The sequence below is a fragment of the Oreochromis niloticus genome, linkage group LG7 (assembly GCF_001858045.2).
Source record: "Oreochromis niloticus isolate F11D_XX linkage group LG7, O_niloticus_UMD_NMBU, whole genome shotgun sequence".
Taxonomy (NCBI): domain Eukaryota; kingdom Metazoa; phylum Chordata; class Actinopteri; order Cichliformes; family Cichlidae; genus Oreochromis; species Oreochromis niloticus.
This window is the reverse complement of record NC_031972.2, coordinates 52,686,097-52,711,282: the sequence shown is the minus strand read 5'-3', so window position 1 is coordinate 52,711,282 and position 25,186 is coordinate 52,686,097. Positions and strand designations below refer to the sequence as shown.

At 40.9% G+C, this 25,186-nt stretch overlaps 1 protein-coding gene across 7 annotated transcripts in view; it reads right to left on the bottom strand.

Annotated features, from left to right (window-relative positions):
* Positions 1-25,186, bottom strand: part of tln2b (talin 2b) — an 85,837-nt gene that overhangs the window by 21,352 nt on the left and 39,299 nt on the right. For all 7 annotated transcript variants that reach the window (XM_019361622.2, XM_019361623.2, XM_013268590.3 and 4 more), the window contains exons 7-33: positions 21,125-21,252; positions 20,765-20,828; positions 20,501-20,605; positions 18,522-18,677; positions 17,684-17,785; positions 17,489-17,565; positions 14,517-14,700; positions 14,167-14,280; positions 13,643-13,751; positions 12,838-13,046; positions 12,493-12,591; positions 11,672-11,839; positions 11,029-11,323; positions 8,417-8,583; positions 7,621-7,749; positions 6,053-6,166; positions 5,764-5,877; positions 5,540-5,674; positions 5,201-5,329; positions 4,961-5,063; positions 4,025-4,233; positions 3,447-3,566; positions 3,082-3,279; positions 1,449-1,588; positions 834-927; positions 293-382; positions 55-177 (exon numbers count right to left, since the gene is read on the bottom strand). In XM_019361622.2, coding sequence (XP_019217167.1) covers positions 55-177; positions 293-382; positions 834-927; positions 1,449-1,588; positions 3,082-3,279; positions 3,447-3,566; positions 4,025-4,233; positions 4,961-5,063; positions 5,201-5,329; positions 5,540-5,674; positions 5,764-5,877; positions 6,053-6,166; positions 7,621-7,749; positions 8,417-8,583; positions 11,029-11,323; positions 11,672-11,839; positions 12,493-12,591; positions 12,838-13,046; positions 13,643-13,751; positions 14,167-14,280; positions 14,517-14,700; positions 17,489-17,565; positions 17,684-17,785; positions 18,522-18,677; positions 20,501-20,605; positions 20,765-20,828; positions 21,125-21,252 — 3,675 coding nt within the window. The remainder of the gene's footprint in view (positions 1-54; positions 178-292; positions 383-833; positions 928-1,448; positions 1,589-3,081; positions 3,280-3,446; positions 3,567-4,024; positions 4,234-4,960; positions 5,064-5,200; positions 5,330-5,539; positions 5,675-5,763; positions 5,878-6,052; positions 6,167-7,620; positions 7,750-8,416; positions 8,584-11,028; positions 11,324-11,671; positions 11,840-12,492; positions 12,592-12,837; positions 13,047-13,642; positions 13,752-14,166; positions 14,281-14,516; positions 14,701-17,488; positions 17,566-17,683; positions 17,786-18,521; positions 18,678-20,500; positions 20,606-20,764; positions 20,829-21,124; positions 21,253-25,186) is intronic.

The window sequence follows — 25,186 nt, the reverse complement described above, 5'->3', positions numbered from 1 at the left end:
CGAGAGCAGAAGCAGGGTAAGTCAGAGCGAGTTAGTATGGCGCTGTGATCTCACCTGTCCTGCAGCCTCTGTCAGCCCACACAGAGCTTTGGACGCCAAGCCCACGCTCTCCCCGAAGGCCACCACATCACCTGTCTTACAGTGCTGAGAAATGCCTGCCATTGACTCCCCTAGGACCTGAGGCACATGAAAATGGAGAAAATGTGGACAAATTAGCTCTTCAGCTGCCTACCATGTAAAATATTTGACAGTTAGTGTACATACTGCACTCAGTTATTTTATACGCCTGTACTTTTGAGTTCTCCATGACGCTCTCGATGCAATCAAAGTAGGAGAGCTCGTTGACGGGCTCACTGGGGTTATCCAGCAGACCTCTGACAGCCTGAATACAGACGGAGACATAACAACTTAAACTACAATATTACATTTCTACGTTGATATCCTTGGAAATTTATCAGCTACTTAATTCAGACCTGAGGCTAACATTATAATTATAAATCAATCTGCGCGGAGATAAATCATCATAATCAAGGCCTTAAATGAACAATATTAATATCATTTAAAACTATTCATAGTATAATCATCGGTAGGCTTCAGAATGTAAAAATGCTCCTGTTATATTAGTGTTGCTAATGCAGCTACTGTACTATTGTTCTGAATGTATTATCCAGCTATAAAACATGGCTATATAGGAGGAATCTAATGGAAAATAGTGTGAAACCATGAGGAAAAAAAATACAAAACTCATAAACTTTAATTAAAAAACATGAAATACAGGCATGCACATAAACCAGAAAACCTCTGTGTGCTATCCTGTATGTGAGGAAAGCTACCTCCAACTCCCTCAAGGCGTTGTCACACTCCTTTTGTCCTGCTGCTTGCTGCGTACAGAGCGTTATCAGCTGGTTAATACTCTCTGTCACCGCCCTGAAACACACAGGCAGCCACACAGCCTCTTTAGCTCTCACATGTGTCCTCTGCATGCACGCACAGGCTGGCTTCACTCACACATGCTTTTAGCCCCCCATTCAAGCATGGCACTGCCGGCTTCTCACTGCGATTGGGTAACACAGCTCACAGGAGTGCCGAGATTGTCTCGAGTTTGTGTTCAGCCTTGCTGAGCACAGACAGGCTCAAGCCAAGGCTTCCATCTTCCTAATTAGACAGAGAGAAGTCAGTCAGGCCTAAAGCCCTGCGGGACCAGCTGCTTGGCTTCTCTCCACTAAGGGGAGGATACGTACTCCCCCTAGCAATGCCGAACAGACACACTGTAGGAGCGGCATACAGATGTAGTAAGAAGCTGTTTTCTATAGCTATCATTACTTGCTACAGATCTTGAGCCAGGATTCACATGATCCATACTACTGAGCTGTTCACCTCACTGGCAAATACAACATAGCATTCAGAAAATCTGACACATTTCAGGTACTGCTTGCATTTTATCGCACCTTGCTGCCACAGCTAGGAGATTCTTAGCATTGGCTGCACCTGGATCCACAGACAGAGACTTGGCAGCCAGTAGCAGCTTACTGGATGCCATGGAGATGTTCTTCAGATTACCGATGACTTGGATCTGGTCGTCCTTACTCTGCACATGCAAGGAATAAGAAAAATTCAGGTGAATTTTGTTTTCGATGGTTTCAAATCTGTATTAAATATTGTGTTACATTTGTTAAGTATTTGCAGTATTGGTTACAGTTTATACTTTACAGTAATGTCTATCCTCTTTTGTCACTCAACAGGTATTTTTGAGTCTTTGATTGTCAAATTTATGTAATGTTTGTTTTTTAGTCAAATTAATATTGTGTGTATAAGTGACAATTATCGATTAATAATTTTTATGCAATATTATTGTTTTCCCTTATGCAAGTTTATTATATCAAAAAGCCTAACTCTAATTTTTGTTGTCACAGCTAAAAACTGCTGTACTGATTAAAGAAGTAATGCACTTAGTTATATGAGCCTTTGTGGGCTTGACTTCAGTCTCATAAATTCCCCCCAAAATTGAATTTTCTCCTGAAACTCATCAGAGTATTCTTGTTCCAAGACATTAAGGCTATTTCATGTGGGAAAGATTTCCGACAACGGTGTGTGCGCCTCCTTTCACAGAACAGCACAAACCGGCTCTAACCAGAATAAAAGAGAAGCAGGAGCCTCCGGTGTAGAAGAGAACAAGGGGACAAGTTAATCAGAGTCTCTAGACTTTGAAACCAACACCTCATGGGTCCTCAACTGGCAGCTTCATTAAACGGTACCCACAAAAATCTATTTCGCTGCCAAAAGTGAAGCGGTGATTCCAAGATGCTGGCCTTGTAGGCATGGTTACAAAGAAAAAGCTATATCTGAGACTATACACTAAAATGACCCATTACGATGGGCAGAAAAACACAAACATTATCAGGGGAAAATCTGAAAAAAAGGTGTTGTGGACAAACAAAATGTGCACCTGAGGTGTTTAGATGTACATTCAACATGCAGACATGTTGAAGAAATGTGATAGCTGTTGTAAAATAAGAGATTAGTACAGGTTAAAAACAATCTTGAAGAAGAAAGGCTGTCCCTTTACTTTTCATATGCAGTGGACACCACTTCATTGGAGCTAATTTCCTCCTATAAAAGGTAAAGATACCTAGTTCGCCTTTATTCTGTTTACCATGGAGTGACCAGCACAGTCACTGGGTGGTGAGCGATCAGTTTGATAGTATTCTACTTAGACAGGAGTCAGGACCTACAAACCAGTCCAAGCTGTGGGAGTATCTTCAGGACACATGAGATAAAATTTCCCATGTGTACTAGTGTACATCCTCTTCAGTGTCTGATATTTAGAATTTTGAATGAATGAGCAAAATATTCAGAACAAGAACATCACACGAAGCATCTGAATACTTTGTCGCTCTTTGGAGGAATTAGCGTGACTAACTGAATGCGATAGCTCTTGGTTGGTAAAGTAATGCAAAGATGCACTCTGCATTTGAAGCTTTTGAGTTTACCTGATAAAAGCTTTAAATGAACTGCTGGCACTGGATCACTATTAAACTGTGTCACTGGAGCGTGAAGTCTTTGTATGGTCATGAAACCTACCTGGGTGTGTCCTGCCATCTCAATGCCAGCATCCAGGAACTCATCAAAGTCTTGGCTAAACTTCCCTGAGGCTGCAGCCAGCTGGCTGCTTCTTCCACGAGAGGAGTGGACGACCTCGCCTGCGGAGTGGTTGAGTTCAGCTGCTGTGTGGTTCAGATCAGACTGGGCCTCTTGGAATGTCTTACTGCAGGGAGGGAGCTTCAAAGACAAGACATGCACATTAGGCCACACTTTGGAATATTAAAACTGCAGGCAAAAGGAATTATTCTGTTTGGGGATAAAGGGTCTATATATAAATACTCTCATGTCATTACGCAAACATAAAAGGCAAGAAATCCCTAAGAAAAAGCTTAAGCAACACTCACAAAGTCCACTAGTAGCTTCTTGCTGGCCTCGCCTATGCTCCTGAGGGCCATGTCAACATCCTTCTGGCCTGGCAGGCAATTCACACAATTATTAAGGGAGTGCGAAACTGCTTTGGCCACCTGCAACACAGTACAACATCTGTCAATGGTCCGTCATTAGTCATTCTAAAAATGTGCTACACAACAAAGCCCCAGAGCAAAGCTATATGTGGAGAAATATCTCAAATGCAAATTGGGCTCACAGCAGTGCACAATAATCCGTGTCACTAATTTATGCTGCTGTCACAGATATATGCCAAACAATATGTTTATCCCCTGAAGGGCTGCAGGAGAATGAACAGTTTTACTCCAGCACTCCTGAGAGAGGGAAACCAGCCGAGAAATGCATAGCAGAGAGGAAAAAAAGAGCAACACTTAGTAGAGGGGACGACTGTAATGGAAAAATCTTTACAAACCAGTAGATGAGGGAGACAGGGGCCTGAGCAGAACAATACATGGCTATCAGTGCTCCTCAACCTATCTGTCTGTCTGTCTGTCTGTCTGCCTGTCTATCTATATGCTAATAAGTGGTATGCTACCTGTGCCAGTCTCTGCTGACTCTCAGCATCTCCAGGATGAACCAGGGCCTGATGTGCTTCATGGATGAGCATGGCTGAGCCCTCCATCACACACTGGGCTGAGTCCAGCATGGCAGCTGCAGCCTGAGGCTCCTTGGTGCTGGCTGCCACACCTCGGGCGGCTTGAGCTAATGTCCTCAGAGCCTGTGCTGTTTCCCTAGCAGCAACACCTGTGAAATATGAGCGACGATTTAACAAATACATTCATTCCAGCGTCGCATTTCAGCAGCCCTGTTTAAGCAGTACTAACTGAGAGCTATGTGCATTTCCCGTCTTTACTAAAACTGTAATGACATTGTGCAAGTCAGCAAGCAGGATTTAGCAGCACCACACTGTGAAAAAAAGAAAAAAAAAATCATTATACTCAAATAACTTCATTGTTTAAATAAATCACTTAATATGATAAATAAAGCCTCACACTGGAGGTCCCCTCAACTTATTACACATAGAACTGGAAAAAAAAGAAAAAGCTGCAAATTGCATCAAATTGCATTAACCAGCAGAGTGGAGCCATTTGCTGATGGAATGTTAAATCCAGTGAAAAAAAAGATTAATGAGTAGAGAGCAGCACCCTGGGCCACAGCATGAAGTACTGCCTCGGAGCACTCATTGTTAAAAATGTTATTCTTTATCCGTCTTCATCTCAGTTCCACTGAGATCCCCGTTTGAGCCAAAACTGACGGCAAAGCAGTGAAGCCATGTTGGATTCCCGGGGTTCGGTTCAAGGCGGTAATGACAGCACAAATAAAATAACATCTTTAGCTCGGTTTATCCTCAAGACTGACACTCGGCACAATTTTGAGAATTCCTTTTAAATAAAAGTCATAGCCAGTATTCCACATGTATCTAAATGGCTGCTCAAACTTCTCAGCCCCACTCGTGTATAAAATACACTACCTGTGTAATGTTCATTGCCCTGTGCAGCACATGTCAGCAACTGGGCCATGGAAGAGCCCACAGTCTTAGACGTGCTTCCCAAATCCTGAGCGCATTTTTCCAGCTGTGTGAGCAACAGAACAAATAAATAACTCATTTGATTCATGGTTAAGATTTCTTTAGCATTTTGGTATCTCTACACAGCAGCTATCTCTAGCCTAATGTTTCCTTAACAAACTGTAGTTGTTGCTATTTACTGACCGTTTCTCCAGGAAGTGGTTTGAGTTGGCCATCAATGACAGACATCTTGGCATCCTGAAGTTCACTCTTGAGTGTCTGTACAGTTTTGAGGGCTAAGTCAATCTCCAGAGGGCCACAAGCTTCATGTGCCTTTAAAAAAAAAAAAAAAAGTGAAAAAAAATCCACAGACATAACCGTTACTCAAATACAAGCCATACGTTGGAGACAAGATGCAATCCTACATGTAAATGTGTGACATGAGATCACAGAATTAGACTCTAATTAGACACTAATTGAAGACAGTGACAAATTTCCTGCATCAGTGAGAAGAATCATGCTCACGGCGTTATGTAAGGATACCTTCTGTGTGGCAGTCCTGAGCTCCGCCAGGCAGGTAGCTAAATTCTTGGCACACTGGCCCAGTTGCATAGCAGCAGCTTGGTCGGCCACTGTTGGAACTGCTGACTTTGCAGACGCCACCATCTTACTCCCAGGCTGAGAGACAGTAATAGAAACACACCAAGAAATGAGATTCCTCTGATAGAGGGTTACAGTCACTCACTGTGTCAAGGTGAAATACAAACCTGTAAGAAGCTCTGGCTGGCCATGATGAGGGCGAGCTGGGGGCCCAGCTCCTCAGGCTGGGCTTGGCTGCTCCTCATTCCCTGCACCAACTGGGGAATACTATCTGCTACCATCTGAAATTAAACACCACATAATGTTTGCTTCATATGCCACAGCATCATGACTTACTGAGAAAGGTGCTAACAAGGTTCCCAAACAAGACACTCCCTGTGACAACATGTATTATATGTAAATACAGGCTATAACATTAGTACAAAAGAGCACAGCACAAAGATTACAGGATCATACCTTGCAGCTGTGAACTAACTGTTGGTGTGAGGCAGTATTTTTGTTGGAAGCAGCTGCGTTTTGGGCAGCTGCGATGGTCTGTGTAGCAGCAGCCGCTGCCTGCTTAGCAGCGATCTGTTCAGAAGACACAAATGGAGAAAATGTATTTTCAAGTAAGAGAGTGCTGCTCGGCTAAGAGGAATGTTCACTTTTGCTCTGCGCAGTATTATGCTGTCATGTTCTGTACTCCAACAGAGTTCTAATCAGACTAAAAGGGGTCACAACCAAAAGGTTTTGGAAGAAGAGGGAAATGGATGGAACTACGCTGCTCGGTCATTATTTCATGAAGTGATCAGTACTGCTTTCACTTGGCCACGTTTCCAGAACTAAAGCTAAAAATAGCCTGTGTAGCTTACATTAATTCATAGACACAAGACAGGGTTTGAAGCAATGATGGGACTGAAAACAAAGCTGTTAAATGGGTGAGGAGATACTGATGGAAAGATATACGTAACACATGGTGTCGTTATATAGAGAAATTAAGGTCGAATTCTGTGTAGGATTTACACAGAGGTGCAAATACTTCACGTAACCCTAAAGTGCAGTATACAGTCCCTATATTTTAGATAGATAGATAGATAGATAGATAGATAGATAGATAGATAAAGGGGTCTTGTCTAGCATATCCTCCACTAAGGCAAGTGCCCTTGTTTTTCTTTTGCAATTTTAAAGAATGTGATCAGTATAGAAAAGAAAACATTTAATGGCTTCTTCCTTTGAACTTAACCCACTCAATCAAGTTTCATGAAATTCGGCTTGGTAGCTTTTGCATAATCTTGCAGAGAAACAGACAAACAAACCCCACCTATTACACTGCCACTTCAGCTTGTGGCTTGTCAGTGGAATACATAAAATGATATGCACATCATGCTGTCTGAATAAAACTGGATAAATTAAGGGGTCTTAAGGGTCATAGTGTCATCTGTTATATTTGTCACATCCACTTGGATATGCCCAACATTCTGGTCTTCCCCAGCTTACATGCTGTCTCGATAGAGGTTGCTATTACCATCGTTACTGTGAACATCTGATGCAAGAAGGATGACTGAGATGCATGTCTGATAGCAGGCTTATTCTAGCCCTCGGTAATGCATAGTTTATGTGCCTAGAAAACTGGACACTACACTGTGTGTTCTTGGGCAGAGAGCGGGAAGTCATTAGAGGCAAACTGATACCAAGGGCTAAATACAGATTTTTACACTTAGATGGTTCATTCACAGCACTAATGGGACTTATAGCACAGTGCTATAGGAAAGAGAAATAATACAAATATAATAAATTGCCCAGCAGTTGTTTCTACTAATATGGGCTGAAGCACATGGTTATTTGCATCTGTTTTCTTTTTTTTTTCCAGTGTCTTCTTTCTTCTTTTATTTTTACACCATCTTTCTTTTGCAGGGATTGTAAAATAACAGAAAGAGATGTTTGTGTCACACTTTTGTCGGTAAAGTGAAACAAGAAGAAGATTTATGTTTTGATCAAGGTCAGACGACAGAACAAATGACGACACGTTGAGTCCTTTAACTCACCTCCAGCCTGTTGACTATTTTTTTCTTTATTGCGTTCTGAGCCGCAGCGTTAGTGGCGACACGTAGCCCTTCAGCTGCCTCTCTGAGTCTCTGTTGCTGGTCTTCATTGTCCGGGTAGGCGGCTGCCCCCTGGGGGACGCATTAACACACATTCATGTACACATGTGCAGATGTGCACACGCGGACACACACTCCCTCACACATACTGTACTGCACATACAGAATCTAACAACAGCTATCACATCTCAGCAATAAAAGTTTAAACAACTCTGGTTATGCACGTTGTGCAATAGATGGAAAGAGTCATTTAGATCTGTCTGCTTTTTGACAGTTTCCAAGGAAACCGTCAGTGCCAGATCCTCACTTCCTCTTTGATAATGGCAGTGACGTGGTGATTAATGTGTCACAGATCAAAAACATCTAACGAGCCATAAGCAGCATTTCACATGCCTGCGTATTTCACACTGATAATATCCTGCTCAGCAGTGCCAGGGGCTCATTAAGAGCCACTGATGCGGCAGCCTTTTTATTTTGGATGTGAAATGATGCTAGTAGCTAGTGCATACAGTAATGCTAACACTTGTTTTCTATCAAAGGGAAGATATTCAGTTCAATTCCTTTAAAACTGTTCTAGATATAACAACAAAATAAAATGCACTGCATCAAGAGCTGGGTTAAATTTTGTTGCATACAATAAGGTACAATAAAGTAATGTAGTAATGACTGAAAGCAGTTAGCTTGTCTGGCATTATGTTAACCGCACTGCATTGTAAGGTTAAGCCTGATGCTTTCCTACCTTCGCAGCCTCCACCATCCGAGCTGTGGCATCAGCCAGGAGCTTGGCTGCAGCAAGCAATTTTTTGGAGTTGTCAACATCAACTTCTGCCTCTGCATCTGATCTCATGGCATTGACCAAGTCAGAGGTAGCTTGGGCTAAAACTCTGGCCTGACGGACCATCTCACCTGTTCAGACGCAAACACCAAGTTAGTGCAAAGTCCCCGTATAAACATCAAAATGATCTATTACAACTGTTACAACTGAAATTCAGCTGATTTGAGCTTTTGTCCATTTCCATTTTCCTTTTGTCTTTTCAGTGACGAGATCTATACTAATGAAGACGGAATTATTAGCACCTCCATAAAAATGTCATTTTTATTAGAAAGCCAGTGATTTTAACACACCTTTTCCAAACAGCCTAGTTTAATTTTTGATACTTATATTACTTTAAAACAAAATGACAAAATCACAAAAACTAAAGCTGGCAGGGTCAAAATTATTAGCCTGCTGAAGCTAATAGACAATTGTGTATCATTTTGCTGGACAATAACCTGCAGTCATTTGTCCTAGTTTTCAACAAGCCTCACACACATCTCCTAATCAACCCCAGCCCATTGTTCTTTGCCGAATGTCTGAATCTCTGATGGTCTTCTGGCATGGACCGTGGTCTTCAGTTCACCCCACAGATTTTTAATGAGATTCAAGTCAGGGCTTTGAGCAAACCAGTCAAAACCTTCTTTCAAAATCTTTATATATCTTTCTTTCTTCATGATTCCTTCCACCTTGACAAGATTCTCAGTTACAGATGCACTGACGCATCCCCACAGCATAATACTCCCACCACTGTGTTTCACAGTGAAGATGTTTTTTTTTTATTGTACACCACTCCCTTCTTTCTCCACACATCTCTGTGTCCAAAGAGCTCTAATTGAATCTTATCTGACCAAAGGAGATGCTTCCAGTATACATAATCATTCTCCAGGTTGTCCTTAGGATTCTTCCATTAGGCTTGAAGGTATCTCACGTGCAGAAATGGAGTTGTTCTTGGTGTGAAATCTCACACTCCATTCCTGTGCAGGATAGTGATTGTGTTCTCTGAGACTCCACTTCCTGACTTATCTAAATCATTCACTAGTGTGTTGGCAGTTATTGTTGGGTCTCTAGACACGTCTCTCACTAGTTTGCTTTTCAGAGTCTTTGAAATCTCCCACATCCATCCTCTGATCTGTACTTTGTGGCTTTGTTTGAATTTTTGACGATTTCTTGATGACTCTTTAACACAAACACCATAAAATAACTTGATTTTACAAGCTTTGAGCATTACAAAGTTAAAGCAAATCCTTGCACAGCAGTGGTTTGTGCTATGGCTCAATAAAAAGATCAGTTTTTCAGTGGGTTAATAATTTTTGACCCTGGTCATTTTTACTTATTCTGAAATGATCCAGTTATTCTGTGCAAACAGAATTAATTTATGCTTTCTAAAAAAAAGCGCTGTTTAGAAATACTACATTAAAAATTTCTTGCTGTGTTAAAAAGCCACTTGGGAAATTTTGACAAAAATTTTAAATTTCAGGGACTAATAATTTTATTCTCAACTGTACATCTGTATCAACCTTGACAGCCAGCATATTTTTTAAAAGGTTTTGCAAATATTGCCTCCTATGAAAATGTAGACAAAACGCTTGTGAGGCCACTAAAAGGATTTCTAACACTTTGACTATAATAACCCCTCATTAATACATACAGATCTTCATTAAAGGCATAATTGATGTGATTGGATGATGAATGTTACTGGTAAGTTCGGGTCTCATTACCAGCTTACATATGAGACTGTAGAGGTAAAACAATTTTTATGTAAATTTGAAAAATCATACTACTTAAACTTACACGACCAGAGCTGTTAGAGCTGTAAGTATTTCAATGTTCGACAAATTAGCACAGTATATTAATTCATCCTAACATGCAAACCTAGTGCATCAGTAAGAACTTTCTGTAGTCGTGCAGGTTCACACCATCTTCATCTTCATCTACTCTCATAGCTAGGTTTCTAGTGAGTCATCCCTGTTCCCACAAATAAAACAATCTTTTGATATATGTTGCATCTCCACACACACCTGCTACAAAGAGCTGTGTTTCCCCACTCACCCACCTCCGGCTCAAAAATAGCTCACCCAGAGAAGACTATGAAATACATTTATATGCGTTACAGCCTACATGCTAATTTCTTGGGATTCAACCAACACACTCTGTTGAGAATCAACTCAACAATGAGATTAAATGAGAAAAGCGTAGCAGTGCCTCAGCATTTAAACATTTGTTCTCTCAAAAAATCCCCAGGTCATGTGTTTCCTGTTAAATTTCAAAGTCTTCCTGATGCTGATTGGGACCAGATTGAGTACTCTGTAGTGGTTTTGGATGACATGTTTCCCATAACCCCTTGAGAATCGACTGTGTTTGAAAATTCTTCGGCCTCATGGTTCAAGCCATTACGAATAGTGTTAGCTTTCAAAACAGGTCGAGGATTTTTAAGATCACTTAACATACACATAAACACAAATATACCTTCAGCCCCCGCATGATAAAGTCAAAACACATTAAAACAATTCAAATAAACACAGGTATTCACTCACCAGCATCACCCATGGAAGTGAAAATGTTTTCGGTCACGTTCATAATCGTATCCGTGGCCTGGTCATAACGTCCAATAGGCTCGCCGCAGCTGGCATAGTGGCGGACGTGCTGCAGGAGGTCGCTGAGAGCCTGGCTCACCACACCAGCTGCTGCCCCAACTTGCTTCAGCAGCTCACCGTCGTCGCTGGCCGAGCGGCAAGCTTTGACGCAGGTTTCCACGGAACGGTCCACCAACTTCCCGGCCTCGACAAGCTGCTCCTGACACACTGGGGAGCTGATGGTTGGGCTCACCACCTGCACCACACACAGATGTTGGCAGAAATAGTCAAAGGAAACAAAATAGTGAAAATCTGAAGACACAAACTGTAGCTACAATTAATCTTACCTCACCTAACCAAATGCAACAAGTGAGGCTTTAAAAAAAACCATATTGTTACATATATATGGAATACATTTCTTTAGTTGCCATTTAAAGAATTCAACAAATACAATGAAGATCTGCTTCAATTGAATAAAAAATTAGTATTACATATTTTTTAAATATGTCATATACGTGCCATATACTTTTTTTGGATCATTTTCTGGTTAATAGTTGTCCTTTACCTACTGGGCTGCTGAGACGAACAAGTTTTACATCAGTACCTTAGTGCAGGCGACCAGCTGTGAAGTGGACAGGGCACACTGAGTGGCAGCTGCAATCACCCGGTTCTGCAATATGGTGTCTTCGGCCACCTGGGCCACGTTCTTGGCCTTCAGGACTAACATAGCAGCTGCATTGGCCACTGCTTTTGCCAGATTCATCAGGGTGTCCTGCAACATATTAATCAATGTCCTTCACTGAAATACAGCGCAGCTGCAAACATGTTACTGATGGGATCAGGAAAGTAAATGTTTTCCTATTGTTTCAATCTATATAGAGTGATTACTGCACAGCTAATGCATGAGGAACAAGTGTAGCACATAACAGAAAGAGGTAAATGGTTAAGAATTTTAGGCAGCAAATCTGTGCTACTATGTATAGCAAATGGAATACAAACTATGTTAATGTAACAGAAGAACACTGTCTCAAGGTCAATGAGAACAAGACCGTGGATGATTTATGAGCCCTCTTCTCCAGGCATTAACAGTAAAGAGAGTGGTATAAAAGCTGCGAGAGGACATCTAAACTAAGGTGTATGTGGCATGTAAATGAATTTCAGAGTAAAAGAATAAATTAGGCAGCTAGAGAAGGCTACTGAAACGGTTCTGTTAGTGGAGGTCTGGAACAATGCATTGCCACTTTACTACTAAAAGCTCTCCTTCTGACACTTTGTTTCAAATCCACATAAAGTGAGGGTCTAATAATAAAGTCTGAGGTGATTACATAAGTTTGTATTGACATTTTTAAAGCGAGTTCAGAAAATATGTGTGCCTTCCTGTTTGGCCAGTAGTGTCATAGAAACAGTGAGGGGGTGGCTTCCAACCTGGAACTTCTCATCAGTCTCGCCCTCCCCCATGTGACGGAGCAGGTCCCCGCTGGCTTGTCCAATGCTTCCTGCTGCCGTCAGCACCGTCTGCCTGGGCTGTATGGGAATGACATCATCACATTCATTACACAGGCTTGGCTTGCTCTCACAGAGGCTCCCATGAATTATCCAAACAGACTTTAGGATCAAAAAATCATCCCCGTAAAACCTTCTGTAATACATCTTTGCTGGGACACAGATAAAAAAAAATATGCAGTTCAAAACTGTGTGTGCCTTTGTGACTACTGCGATTAGAGATAAGGATGAGGTCCAAATCACTACAATAATCAGCAGGTGCCTCACCTCAGCGGCTGCGGGCTCAACAGATCTGAGCAGATCTGACACAGCTCCTGCCAGCATCCTGGCAGCACCCATGAGCTTGTGTCCACTGCCCACCTCATCGTCCATTAATGCCGCTAGCAACTTAACACCCTTAGACATTTCCGTCAGGTTGGAGGAGATGGTGGTGATGGCGCATCCCACTGCTGTGTAGTCAGTTTCTGTCGGCTCACCTGCAGAGGATGGATAGCCATCATTACAAACTAATCGAGTTACATCTCTGCTGTGCATCTTAATATGTTATGCTGCTGCCACCTTAATTTTGCTAAACCATGGAGAAGCTTGTGTTTCACATGCAGCAACAAGCACATCAGTGCCAGTGCTGTAGCTTGAGCCCATTTGAAATGGAAGATGAGCACGCTGACAAAAAGCTTTGTATTAGACAGAGAAGCTAGCATACGTGCAACCAAACAGATGGCAAGGTAAGATTAAAACCAAGCAAAAGGCTGGCTGGAACCTGACTGGCATTGCGCCAAAAATCATGAGGCGCTGAAAGAGACACTGCCAGTAAACTCCGCTTCAGGACAACAAGTTCAAGATTTATGAATCATAGAAATATTTATGAGGCAAAATTGAGGCATACATTTTAGTTTTAATACCATCTCAGTAACACCGACTTGGAAAACATATTGATTTACACCATTTGCACTATGCTCAGTGCAGACTTCAGAAACCAAAGCTCTTATGTAGAAATTAATAAAACCAGAAAATGATAACATATGCCATCCTTTTTATTTTTTAGCTATTTAGCATTCTCCTGGGCACTCACCTGCAGTGAGATTGACCACAGATGCTGTTCCAGCGGTGATGGCATCAACCTGAGAGTGGATTTCATGTTTGGATTCATCCACTTTGTTCTGAACCCAAACCCTGGATGCCTTTTGGTGGAGGAAAATGAGAGCTATTGGCATTCATCGTAGTGTGTGATTTTCAGCTCATATCAGCTTTCTTTCACAGGATTAAAGGACTAGGCTAGTACAACACCTATGGCTTTGGAAACACTCAAGCATTAAATACAGCCTCCACATTTACAGTCAGCCCTACATCCTAATTATATTTGAGATATTTGATGGACTTTGATGTGATTAGAATGCTTGATTCTTTTTAAGCCGTCTTTGCTTTGCAAATCCAGAGGCTGTAATATCAGAAAGCACACAATCTCGAGTGTTAGAAAAGCACAACTCAAGGGATTGCTAGGATTGTGGGAATGTGGTAGGGTGCACCATCTATGCATGGTGCAACTGTTCTGAAATATTTTCCACAACTGAAGTAACTGGTTGTAATATGGCTCACCAAGTCATGGCCCAGTGGAGGCAGATTATCGACATGTCCCAGGTCAGCCTGGGCCTGCTGCACAGCCTGCATACTGCTGTTGATGGTTCCCATCAGGGCCTGCTGGGCTAGACTCTGACAGCAACAAACAACAGAGACACAGTGTTTGCAGATGACCTAACAAAAGTAGTCTGATTACAAGATTGTGGAACTGAGTCTATCATATCATACTTTCTTGATCAAATTTCTTTAAGTCACACATTTTTTCCTAAATGGCCCGCAGGTTGGACGCTACAGTTTCAGTTACTATCTGAATCAAAGCAAAAAAGAAAAAAAAAAAAAGACCAGCATGCTTGTCAGCGCTTACTCACCAGTGGAGGCATGTGTCCTCTGTGCATTTGCCCTGTGGTGATTTGCTGCTGTGCAGAGGGCATAGTACCCATATTGAAGGTGTCAGGCCCGCCAATAGACCCAGACCGAATTATACCTGGAAGGGCTACTGAGCCGTGCTCCACACGGCCTACCCGATTGAACTGCTGCTGCAAAATTGTGGACCTTATTAAAAGATAAAAAGAAATAGAAAGGAGTAAGAAGAATTTTATAATTAATCACACCAAAATATTAACTTTATGTCTATTTAACTTTTTAAATAGACTGCATATTTGTAAGATTTTTCCAGTCTAATTGACCACTCAATGTACTTCATACTAGAAGCCACATTCACCCATTCACCTACATTAGGAGCACTGAGGTTTGGCTCAAAACACCGACCATATGATTAGTGGCCAACCCACTCTGTTTCCTAAACCACAGCTGTTCCCTATGCACATTATATGCTTGTACATACTGTTGTGGTCAGAAGTTTACTTACACTCATCATGGGCATGAATGTCATAGTAATTTTGGCCTTCAAATGGTTTCTTTGAAATGTTTTTTGTGAAGACCTACGAGGAAGAATTGTAGATTTATAAGTTGGGAAGGCCTTTTGGAACCATTTCTAAACAACTGCATATTTCAAGATCATCAGTTCAAACAAATGTCTGAAAGAAGACCTAAAATGTCACCATCAGGTGGTCAGGTTCAGGAACAACTCAGAAACCACCAAGATTTAAGCCTAGCATGAACTGCAAAGTGCTGGAACACCAGTGTCACTGATCACAGTGAAGCGAGTTTCACATTGCAATGGACTGAGAGGGTGCCGACCAAGAAAGAAACCTGTGCTCCAAAATCCACACCTTCAAGCTCGACTGAAATTTGCAGCTACCCAAAGGGACAACTCAGATGCCATCTGGAAAATATTTTATGGCCAGATGTGACAAAGTAAAGTTGACCACAATGACTAAAGGCATGTTTGGACGAGTAAAGTAAGGCTTTCAAACCTAAGAACACTGCTAAAGCTGTCAAGCATGGTGGAGGTAGCATCATGCTTTGGGGCTCTTTAGCTGCCAGTAGTACTGGTACATTGCACAAAGTGAACGGAATAATGATGGAGGAGGACTACCTCGTTCAACTTCATCTCACACCTGGGTGTTCTAACAGGACAATGATCCCAAACATGCATAAAAACCAGTTTTGGAATGGATAAAGATGGCTAATATCAAGCTCCTGGAATGGCCATGACCTCCATCTTACTGAAACTTTTTTATTACACTAAAGAAAAGTAAATAAACTCTATTTTTTTGCCAAGAAGAGTGTCCAAATATTCAGCCAGAATTATGCCAGAAGCATGTTGATGGCTACTAAAACTATGTGCCCAAAGTACAATTTGCTGAGGGACACTAAACCAAATATTGTCAGGATCCTAGGTGTTTGGGGGTGTGTGCTTTGAGTTTTGGTGGTTTGGGATTTATTTTTTGATCTTGTGAAATGATTTAGGTTCTAGTTCTAACATTTAGTCGTCTTAGTTTAACCTCCTAAGACCATTTTTAATTTCTCTTTGCTATTTGGGCTGATTAGGACCTGATGAATGTAAAAACAAAGAATGATCTTTTTACCCGATTTTGCTCTACAAGGGCCTGATATCCACATATGAGGACATTTGTTTATAAATTTCAGTAGAACAGTGGCAGTATAATGTCCTCGTAAGTGAATATCAGGCCCTTGTAGAGCAAAATGTAGTATTGTGGTCTAGACCACCCAAAATGTGATGTCCGCATATTTGGTGGCCAGGTCCTAGGAGGTTAATGACATTCTTTGTGCTTATGAGTTTTGCTATTTATATTCCTGTTCGTTAGTACTGTAAGAGTGTCACACACTCATTGTCTCGTCTCTGAATAGTCAGCCTTTGTCTCTGTATTTGTTTACCTTTGGTCTTTGTCCAGTTTCATGCCAAGATCATAGGGTGTATATGTTTATCTTCTCATCTGTCAGGCTTTTAATCTGATCTTCTATCACATAAATTTATGTGTATGTCAAGACAAAGTTAAAAACTAAATTACTTGCATATGTAGGCATGTTAGAGTAAACTTTTCCCCTTGTATGACTTAGGAGGATCTTTTTAAATAACTCTTCAAAATGATAATGTGACTGTTTCTAATTTAAATGACAAAAATGACAGAATTATAATTAAAACAATTATCACGCACCAACAACTGCTCCCACAGTACGCAGGCAACGTCAGAAGAAATACTGTACAAAAAAAGTGTTTTCATGCCTAACTCAACAGATGCTCCTGACTCCACCAGTTAATTACGGCTTGTTTTGAGAGGCAGCAATTATGTTTTTGTACTGAGAACCACAACATGAGTCAATTGGTCCATAAGCAGCAGGAATATGATGCCCCATTCTGCCAGAGTGGTTTCACTGACAGCCATGTGGATTTCCAGTGATAACAAATTTCCAGATTCTGTGTGACAGAGCCCTAGTCCAGCTGCTTTACCTCGATTTCCATCAGTCACTGAGCTACACTGGAAAATCTGGACAGACAGAAACCAAATAGGAGAAAAAAATACCTGAATAAAACAGCTTCTAGCAAGCTGTTTCTTTTTTTCTTTTTTTTACCGGTGTGATATCTTGACCTCCAAATGATGCAACTTTCTTTTCCAAAATAAAATTATATTCTAGTAGCTTTACCCTGAGGCAGCTTTTATAAAAATCACACAACTACCCATTTAACAAATTGTATTCTGGGGTATCGAGAAGAGCATTAATGTTATTGTCTCAGGTTTAAAGTGCTGTTTTTTGTGTTTAATTCTAACATCATGTCTCTTGGGGAGTACTCTGCTGGGCAGGCAGAAATGTAATTACATGCACAATTAAACAGTAAGCTTTAAATTCATGAATAACTAGACTGTGTGAAGAGAATCACAATGGTCAGCATTTTTCTACACTAGATACTACTCACTTCTTAGGGGAAACCGATTCCTCCAGCATGGTGGATTCCTCATCCCCCTCAAGGCCAAAACGATCCTTACTCTGCTTCTGCAGAGCGACGTTTAACAGACACCAGTGAATACTGTGAGCCAAATATGTGAAGAGGTGGATGTATCGCATATTGATTCAGATAGATATGCGTTTTATTTTATTTTCAACTACTTGCCTTTTTAAGAATGATGTCAATATACCCAGCAATGAGTTGGGATATCTGCTCTCCCTCTGTAGTCTGGACAGAGTAGTAGCTTTCCTGGTACTCTCCAAAATCCTTTGTAATGCATGGAAGAGTCCAAAGATTCAGGGCAAGACAAGTTAGTCATTTGAAATTATTTTATAGTAACATCTACCCAAGACTGCAGAAATACTCTATTTGTGATAAAACCCTTACTATCTGTGCATAGATTTAAAAAAACCTTACTGGGGCTGAATAAACATGGCAGTACCTTCCTCATTTCTGCTCTTAATGAAAAGAAAAAGTGACATGCTTCCACGGAGCATCCGATTTCTCCAAAGAGCTGATTAAAAATGAGATGTAGTGAATCTGAAAACTGCTCACTTCAAAGCGTTCCACAGAATCACGTGGGCGAGTATTCTTAGTTTAAATCAATGTTGGCAAATATACCTCAGAGTACTTTTCAAAATTTGCATAATCTATTAATCTTTAAATGGAGTAGACCCTTTCCAGTACAGGAAGAAAACAGCCAACAGCTGGTAAAGAAAATTGAAAAAGGTTTCAGATAAATAAAACATTCAAATTCTGCACATTCTCCCTCCGGGTATCTATTGTTAAGTCAGAAGAAATAGCTAGCTAGCAATGCCAAAAACCATTCAATATTGCAGTCTGAGATCTCTACAATTTTTAGGATTCTGTTTGTATTGGAAAATGAAGAAAAAAATGGGGGAAAGAGCAAAGAGTTGTATATATCACACTCTGCATACAAATAATGCATAGGACTAGAAGTGTATATAACAGCACACTCTAAGTGGAGCTGAGGACACAGTACCAAGGTGAAACTCTTAGGGGAGGCTGCCCATCTCTTGACTGTTGTCAGTGGCCATTCCTGCACCACGTCCTTCGTCTTCTCATCCACCCGCATCACTGACTCTTTGGTTATCCCCAGCAGCCGCGGGACCAGCTTATTTTTACCCTTCATCTTTTCCTGTCAGGTAAGAAAACATCAGAGGACATTTATGTCAGTGCTTAAACACCTACACAGATGATTCATTCAAGGCGCAAACGCAAGATCATTGTTCCGTTGTCCCGATGCTGCCGTAATACACACGGCTGTGTCTGTGGCTTGAAGCCCGACTTGGAGGAGGAGAAGGGCAGCTGCGAAGTGACCCAGCAGAGTTCAGTCTTGTTTAACTGCTGCTTTATTGAGCAGGGTCTCCACAGACTGTCAGCACAGCAGCATGCTATTCCACCAGCTCTCTGCCTGACCAGCTCCACTGCCCCACCACTATCTGCCCACTGAAAATCTATTACAGCTCACTTGAGACATCAAGCCTACACTTGGCTCCCCTCCAAGGGGAATAGGAAGGACAAAACAAAAATTAGCAGCGAGCAGAGACGGGGAACGCAGACTGCTCATGTTTAATGTGTCCAGTCCTTTTGTTGTTTTTATCACAGGGTCAAAATGAAAAGCCCTGAGAACCACACAAAGGCCAATAAGTAGAAGAGCTTTTCAAGCTCACTGCTCTTAAACACAAGGACAGATAACATTATCCCAGTGATCATGATATCTTTGTGCAAAGGTTTATTAAAAACTTCCATTGTTTTAGGGTACACCACCTCAATGTTATAATTACCAACGCCGCATTCAAGCAGGAAGTGTGGTATTCTAATCTCAAGTGGAAAGTATAATATCATTTCAAACTGCTTAACCTTGGTTATCGGTTAGGGAAAATATGCTTCTTACTGTACCCCACGTGACACACACACACGCACACATATATATGTATAAAATAAACTGGCTTAAATTCTTCTCAATTACAGTGTTTTCCTTTTAGTTATGCTTACAGTAAAACAAAGCTTTTCACCCTAAAACCTGCAGTGATTAGACACTCATAGGTGAGAAATGGAAGGTTACATTAAATGCTCCAACAAAGCCAGGCCTATGCTTTTGCCCTTGCAAGCGTCAAGAGCAGAGTGCAGCTGGAGTGAATTATTTAAGAGTCTTGAAACCTCCATCACTACATCTCCTCATCGAGCACAGACAGCGCTCGCACACATAGATGCACATGCACTCTTCCATGCACACAAAGATAATTTGAACCCTGCAGTGTACTTTAACTATGGGGCCAAACATTCCATTTATCGTCCATTAAGACCCCAGCAGACAACTGCACATTCGCTCTTTTCCCTCTTTCCTGCAAGTCCGTAGCCAAATGGGCCGCTGTCAGAGAGCTTTAATAATACCTGCTGCAACTTTATCCCATTCACATGCTGCACTTCCAGTCCACTTTTGTGTTTGCCAAAGCAGAACAGAGTAGAATTGCTATTGTCACAAGTATTTCACAGCGCTGAACTCCAAGCGCACACGCTTCCACTCCGATTCTGACTCGGATTTGTTGTGATAATGGGGCTTTTTGGTGTTTTCAGCAAGCTCTCATTCCTGTGTGACAACACTCTGTATATCCGGGCAGCTTTCTGGTCGTAGCTGCCACTCATTAGAACAAAAGCATTGCATGCCTGTATCATGAAATTAACATTTGTTTTAGGTTTTAGTTTCATATCAGTGGACTGCATTTTTTACTAGCACATTTAGTAACAATGGGGAAAGAAACAAATCCACCAGTTTAGCCAGATTATTTACAGCTTTATTTAAAAAGGTAAAACCAAAAGGTGTAACAATCCCTCATCAACTGTAACTTGTGAAAGACCCAATTGCAATTATCCTTATTTTTGTGAGAAGGTGAGGATATTTTTGTTTTAATTGTATAAAAATGTATTTTGGGGGAAAAAAAGCCTGTTAGCTCTTACCTTCACGAGAAAGAAGGACACTCCATATGTCTGGAGGGACCTAGCAAGCTTCACATACTTTACTTTTCCTTCTATCTCAGACATCTCTCCACAGTTTTTATGTTCCTGGAAAAACAACAGTTACATTTCCAACTTAAACTTATCAATACATATGTAAATATGCTTGAAATGTCATGTACTGCCTGTTATGTAAGTATTTTACACCTCAACAGAGAACACATTACACTTTTTGCATGCTGCATTTGAGAAGTGTAATGTACATACTTGGAATATTTTCTTCTCGGCCCCTCTCTGCTTGATATACTCTTTGGGTAGGAACTCCTTCAGGCTACGGAGACAAATGACATTTTAACTGGTTTCAGCTACAGGCATTTCCTTTTTCTAACATACCTCTAATTATGAGGTCATTCTTGCCTTACTGCCTACATATCAGGAAACAGTTGTAACAGCTGACATCACCCCTGAGCTTTCCATGGGAGGAAATCCCTGAAGTAACAACCATTACTGAAGGAAAGGAATAGCTACCATACAGCTGAAATAAGTCTGTGTATAAAAGTACAACATGTGCCAAACAAGTATTCTGAATCTTTGTATCAAGGCATCTTCTTCATAATAAAAACTTACTCCAGGAATCCAGGCTTGTGCTTGTGCTCCACGTGGGGTCCGAACTGGATCTGAGCCTGGATTCCCGCAAACTCACATGCTTTATCAAAGGAGACAGGGTGGGATCCATTCAATATATCATCTCTAGCCTGGAGGAGACATGAAAAGAGGGATGGGTGGATAAGTGTAAGGCAGTAACACACATCCAGGAAAAGGACCACAAAGACACGGGAATGCTCCACAATTCACCCAAACAGAGCTCTCCAATGAACAACTCACTGTGTGCTTTGCGTGCACTGTAGCTTCAAGAATGAAGTCTTCTAAGTGACTAAGTGCATTTCTAGAGAATATACATCATATCTCAGACTAAGGCACACAGGGGAGCCAAATAAGATTTGTTTGTGGCAATGAAAGCAATTCTGGCGGCTTTCAAATGTAACAGTTTCGAGTATTTGTCATCACACTCAGTTATGTGTTATTAAAAAGGAAAAGATATCACAAAAATGCACCAGTCTTTCACAGTATCCCGTCTGCATCACAGAATGGTCCTCAGTATGGTGTTAAGCAATCTAATGAAGGATTTTTTTAACCCTTATGTCTGTTTGGTGCTGCTGAGATGTCATTTAGGATTCAATACATTTTCAAGCTCTTTATAATATTTTTACCTTTTAGGTCAACACAGAAGCAGAAGGCTTTCTGTAAAATGCTTGTCCCTGTGTGCTCCAGGGGGCAGTCAGCTTTGCCCCCTGCTCTCTCTCTTTCTAGTTCACTGTTGCAAATTTAATCGCCGCAAAGCTGAGAGGCCTTGCTGGCGGTGATAGAGGCTCCATCCATGCTCTTAGCATTAGCATATCAGTACACAGCGTGGATTTGATTCATTCTTCGTCCCATTACATCAATGAAACACTAAGCAGCAGCTCACTGCTGTAATGAGAACAACAATCTCCTCTACTCACAATCAAGTCTTTTCCCAAGTGCAATTCACTGTGGAGTACATAAGCTCTTGCTGGACACAGAAGACACTCTAAAATTAGCCCTCACACATGCCATTCACTCCGATACACACTGTTCACTGTACACCGAGTTTTCCTTCTACCAGTTCTACCAGTTGGTTCACAAGTATTTAGAAAAAATATTTAAGTGGCAATTGCACTAGTAGATCATGGAGAGGTATTATAATGTGTAAAGCATAGTTCATCCATCCATCCATGTGCGTGTGTGTACTGGTATTTATTAAGTAAATAACAAATTCATCTTTTTATACTTAATTTTGAGTGTGTACATACACTGGAGTTGTCTGAGAAGTCAGAAATTAATCAAGCAAAACATTAAACAACTAAAAGAAGTAATTAATTAGAAAATAATAACATGCTTTACTCTTTTTTTCAGCTATTTTTTAAAACAGTAAATTTGAAAATTCATTCATAATTATATTTTAGCATTAAAAATATAATTTTCATTAGACCTTGCGCATACTGGTGGATTAACCGTTATAGAAACATAAAAAATAATTTTGGTAATTATTTTTCTACTGTTAATTTAGAACAGCTGTGGCATGCACATGGTATTTATTTTTTTATGTATTAATTTCTTTATTTTTTTTAACAAAATCTGATTTAGAAAAACTTAACGGGGTTTCATATCAGTGGATACTAAACCCTTACCAAGATTTGGTATACCTGAGTGCCCACTGACATACATCCTCAAATGAAAGTGAAAGTTAACTGGGAATGCAAAGTATGCTCTTTACTGTTCCTCAACGCAGTAAGATAAGGGAGTCAATATCCAGCAGAGTAAATGTAACAGCTGTCACTCAGCCAGAAACCAAAGTGGGTTCATCCTCAATTGCTGTTTTGGCTCAGAAATGATGGCTCGATTCTCAGATAATCAGCAATCAGAATATTATCTGTTGGATAATATAACTTGTATAGTGAGGTAAATATCTGGTGTCACTGTATTCAATGTAAATACAGCATGCTGTTTAGCTTGTAGTGGTTTCATTGTGTACGTGCATTACTGGAAATTGACAGGCACACAGCTGCATGTGAGCTAGTGATGGCGAATTATGAATGAAGCTGATTTTTATGCATTTCATTAATTAGTTTGGCATTGATCTTAGGAGTTCTATACTCTCTGTAAAAGATGACCATTGATAAAGAATGAATTGACTGTCTGCCTGATTTCAGATCAATCGTTACATTAGGCACAGAACCAGCCAGATAAATATTATACCATATTTGTAAAAAGGCAACAGAGTGAAGACAGACCCTGAATTTCTCAAAGCAGATATGGTAAGTGATACAAGAACTGGTTTTAGTGAAGCACAAGACATCAGAAGCTGTGACACATACAGCCTGAGGCAACAACGCTGAGGTCAACTGTTCCACTCTGGCCAAGCAGAGCAGACAGCACACATAGCCACAAAAATAAATGATGGCAAAGGTATATAGTCAAATAGCAGTGCTTGAATGAAATATTAAAACCAGTTAAAAATAATGGATTCTTTTTTCCTCTTCTCTTTGTATATATATTGTGCGGTAAGGATGAATTTGACCCCTAAAATATCACCATTATAAGTGTGTTACATCCTGTAGAATATCAAGTCCTGAAGACAAATTATTAACCTGACCCTGCACTGAAATATGCCAACTCTTGACACATGTAATACATCTGATTAAGTGATCAAGGGTTAAAGGTAAAGTAAAAGCAAGACTCAGTGGGTGATACTATTGCTATGGAGATTTATGCTGGTTTTAGGATAAATACAAAGGGAGCGGTCAAGTGGTAAAGAAGATTACTCTTTTACTGGCAGAGCTTTCATTAATGTTTGTGTGAGAGTGCGTGCGCAAGTGCGTGTGTGTGTGTGTGGGGGGGGGGGCATAATAGGATGTTTGAGTTTGAAATCATGGAAGCTTAAAATCATGAATACATATATGAGATCACTGCAAATATGCAGGAGGGTCCTGTCAAATAGTGACCAGCAATGATGTCATGAACTACATGAACAGTATAGAGTTTCTAAGAATTGCTGGAATTATGAATGAGAGAGGGTGAAGAGGAACATTTGTAGGCTAAAAAAATTAAAAAAGGAACACTGAGAAAGAGCAACAGCAGCCTGTGGTATGATCCACTCTTCTGGCTGTGTTCGGTCTTTTTAACACAATGACAAATTAGAGCTCCTGCTTTGTGCCGAGCCAAGCGTGTGCGTGTGTGTGTGTGTGTGTGTGAGAGAGAGAGAACGCGGGAAAGATAGACGAGATAGACGGGGAAGGGCAAGGGCAGGGGGCGGAGTTGTTATTGTGAAAGGAAATATGAGCCTGTGTTGAGAGGAGAGCATGATACACGCAGTGTTGTAATGTGTGCCAGGGTAACAGGGTGGGGATGTATGCGACTGTCAGAATGTGTAAGCGATGGAAAGGGAGTGGAGACAGAGAAACTGCAAAATAAGGAAATGGAGGGTACAAAAAATAGAGGCAACAACAGGAACAGACAGATAGAAGGGAGGAGAGCATCTGTAGCAGACAGAGAGGGCGGATGGCAGGATGTCAATTCTGAACATATTCAAGAACTTCCAAGGAAGGAGGAACTGAAAAGACGGGAGAGTCATACTTAAATAACTATATATGTATAGATACATTTCAGCCGCGATATACATCTCTGCTGCTTTCAGAGATTATGCATTTTTGTGAGGGGGAGCATCCAATGCATTAACACTACTCTCGAGCTCTCGCTCAATCTCAGAGGGTACATCTGTACAGTATGTGTGTTTGCCTGGGCACTCCACACCCTGCTGTTCATGTCCAGATGTCAGTGGGGGGATTTCCTCCCTACTGGCTAGGGATGTGTTTCTGAAGTGCATGTCTGTATATAGAAAAACATGTTTATAGGACACAATTAAAATGTGATTTAAAGCTACAATAATCAATATTTCATAGAAATAGCGGATTTAAAAAAAGCCTTGTTTGTAGTGACAAACCCTGAAAGGCTCTGTAGTTCTATTCAGCTTAATGGAGCATTTTAGCTTCTTTTAATTCCCTGTTTTGTTTTATACTGTGTGCAAATACTCTGCTTTTGATTTACGCT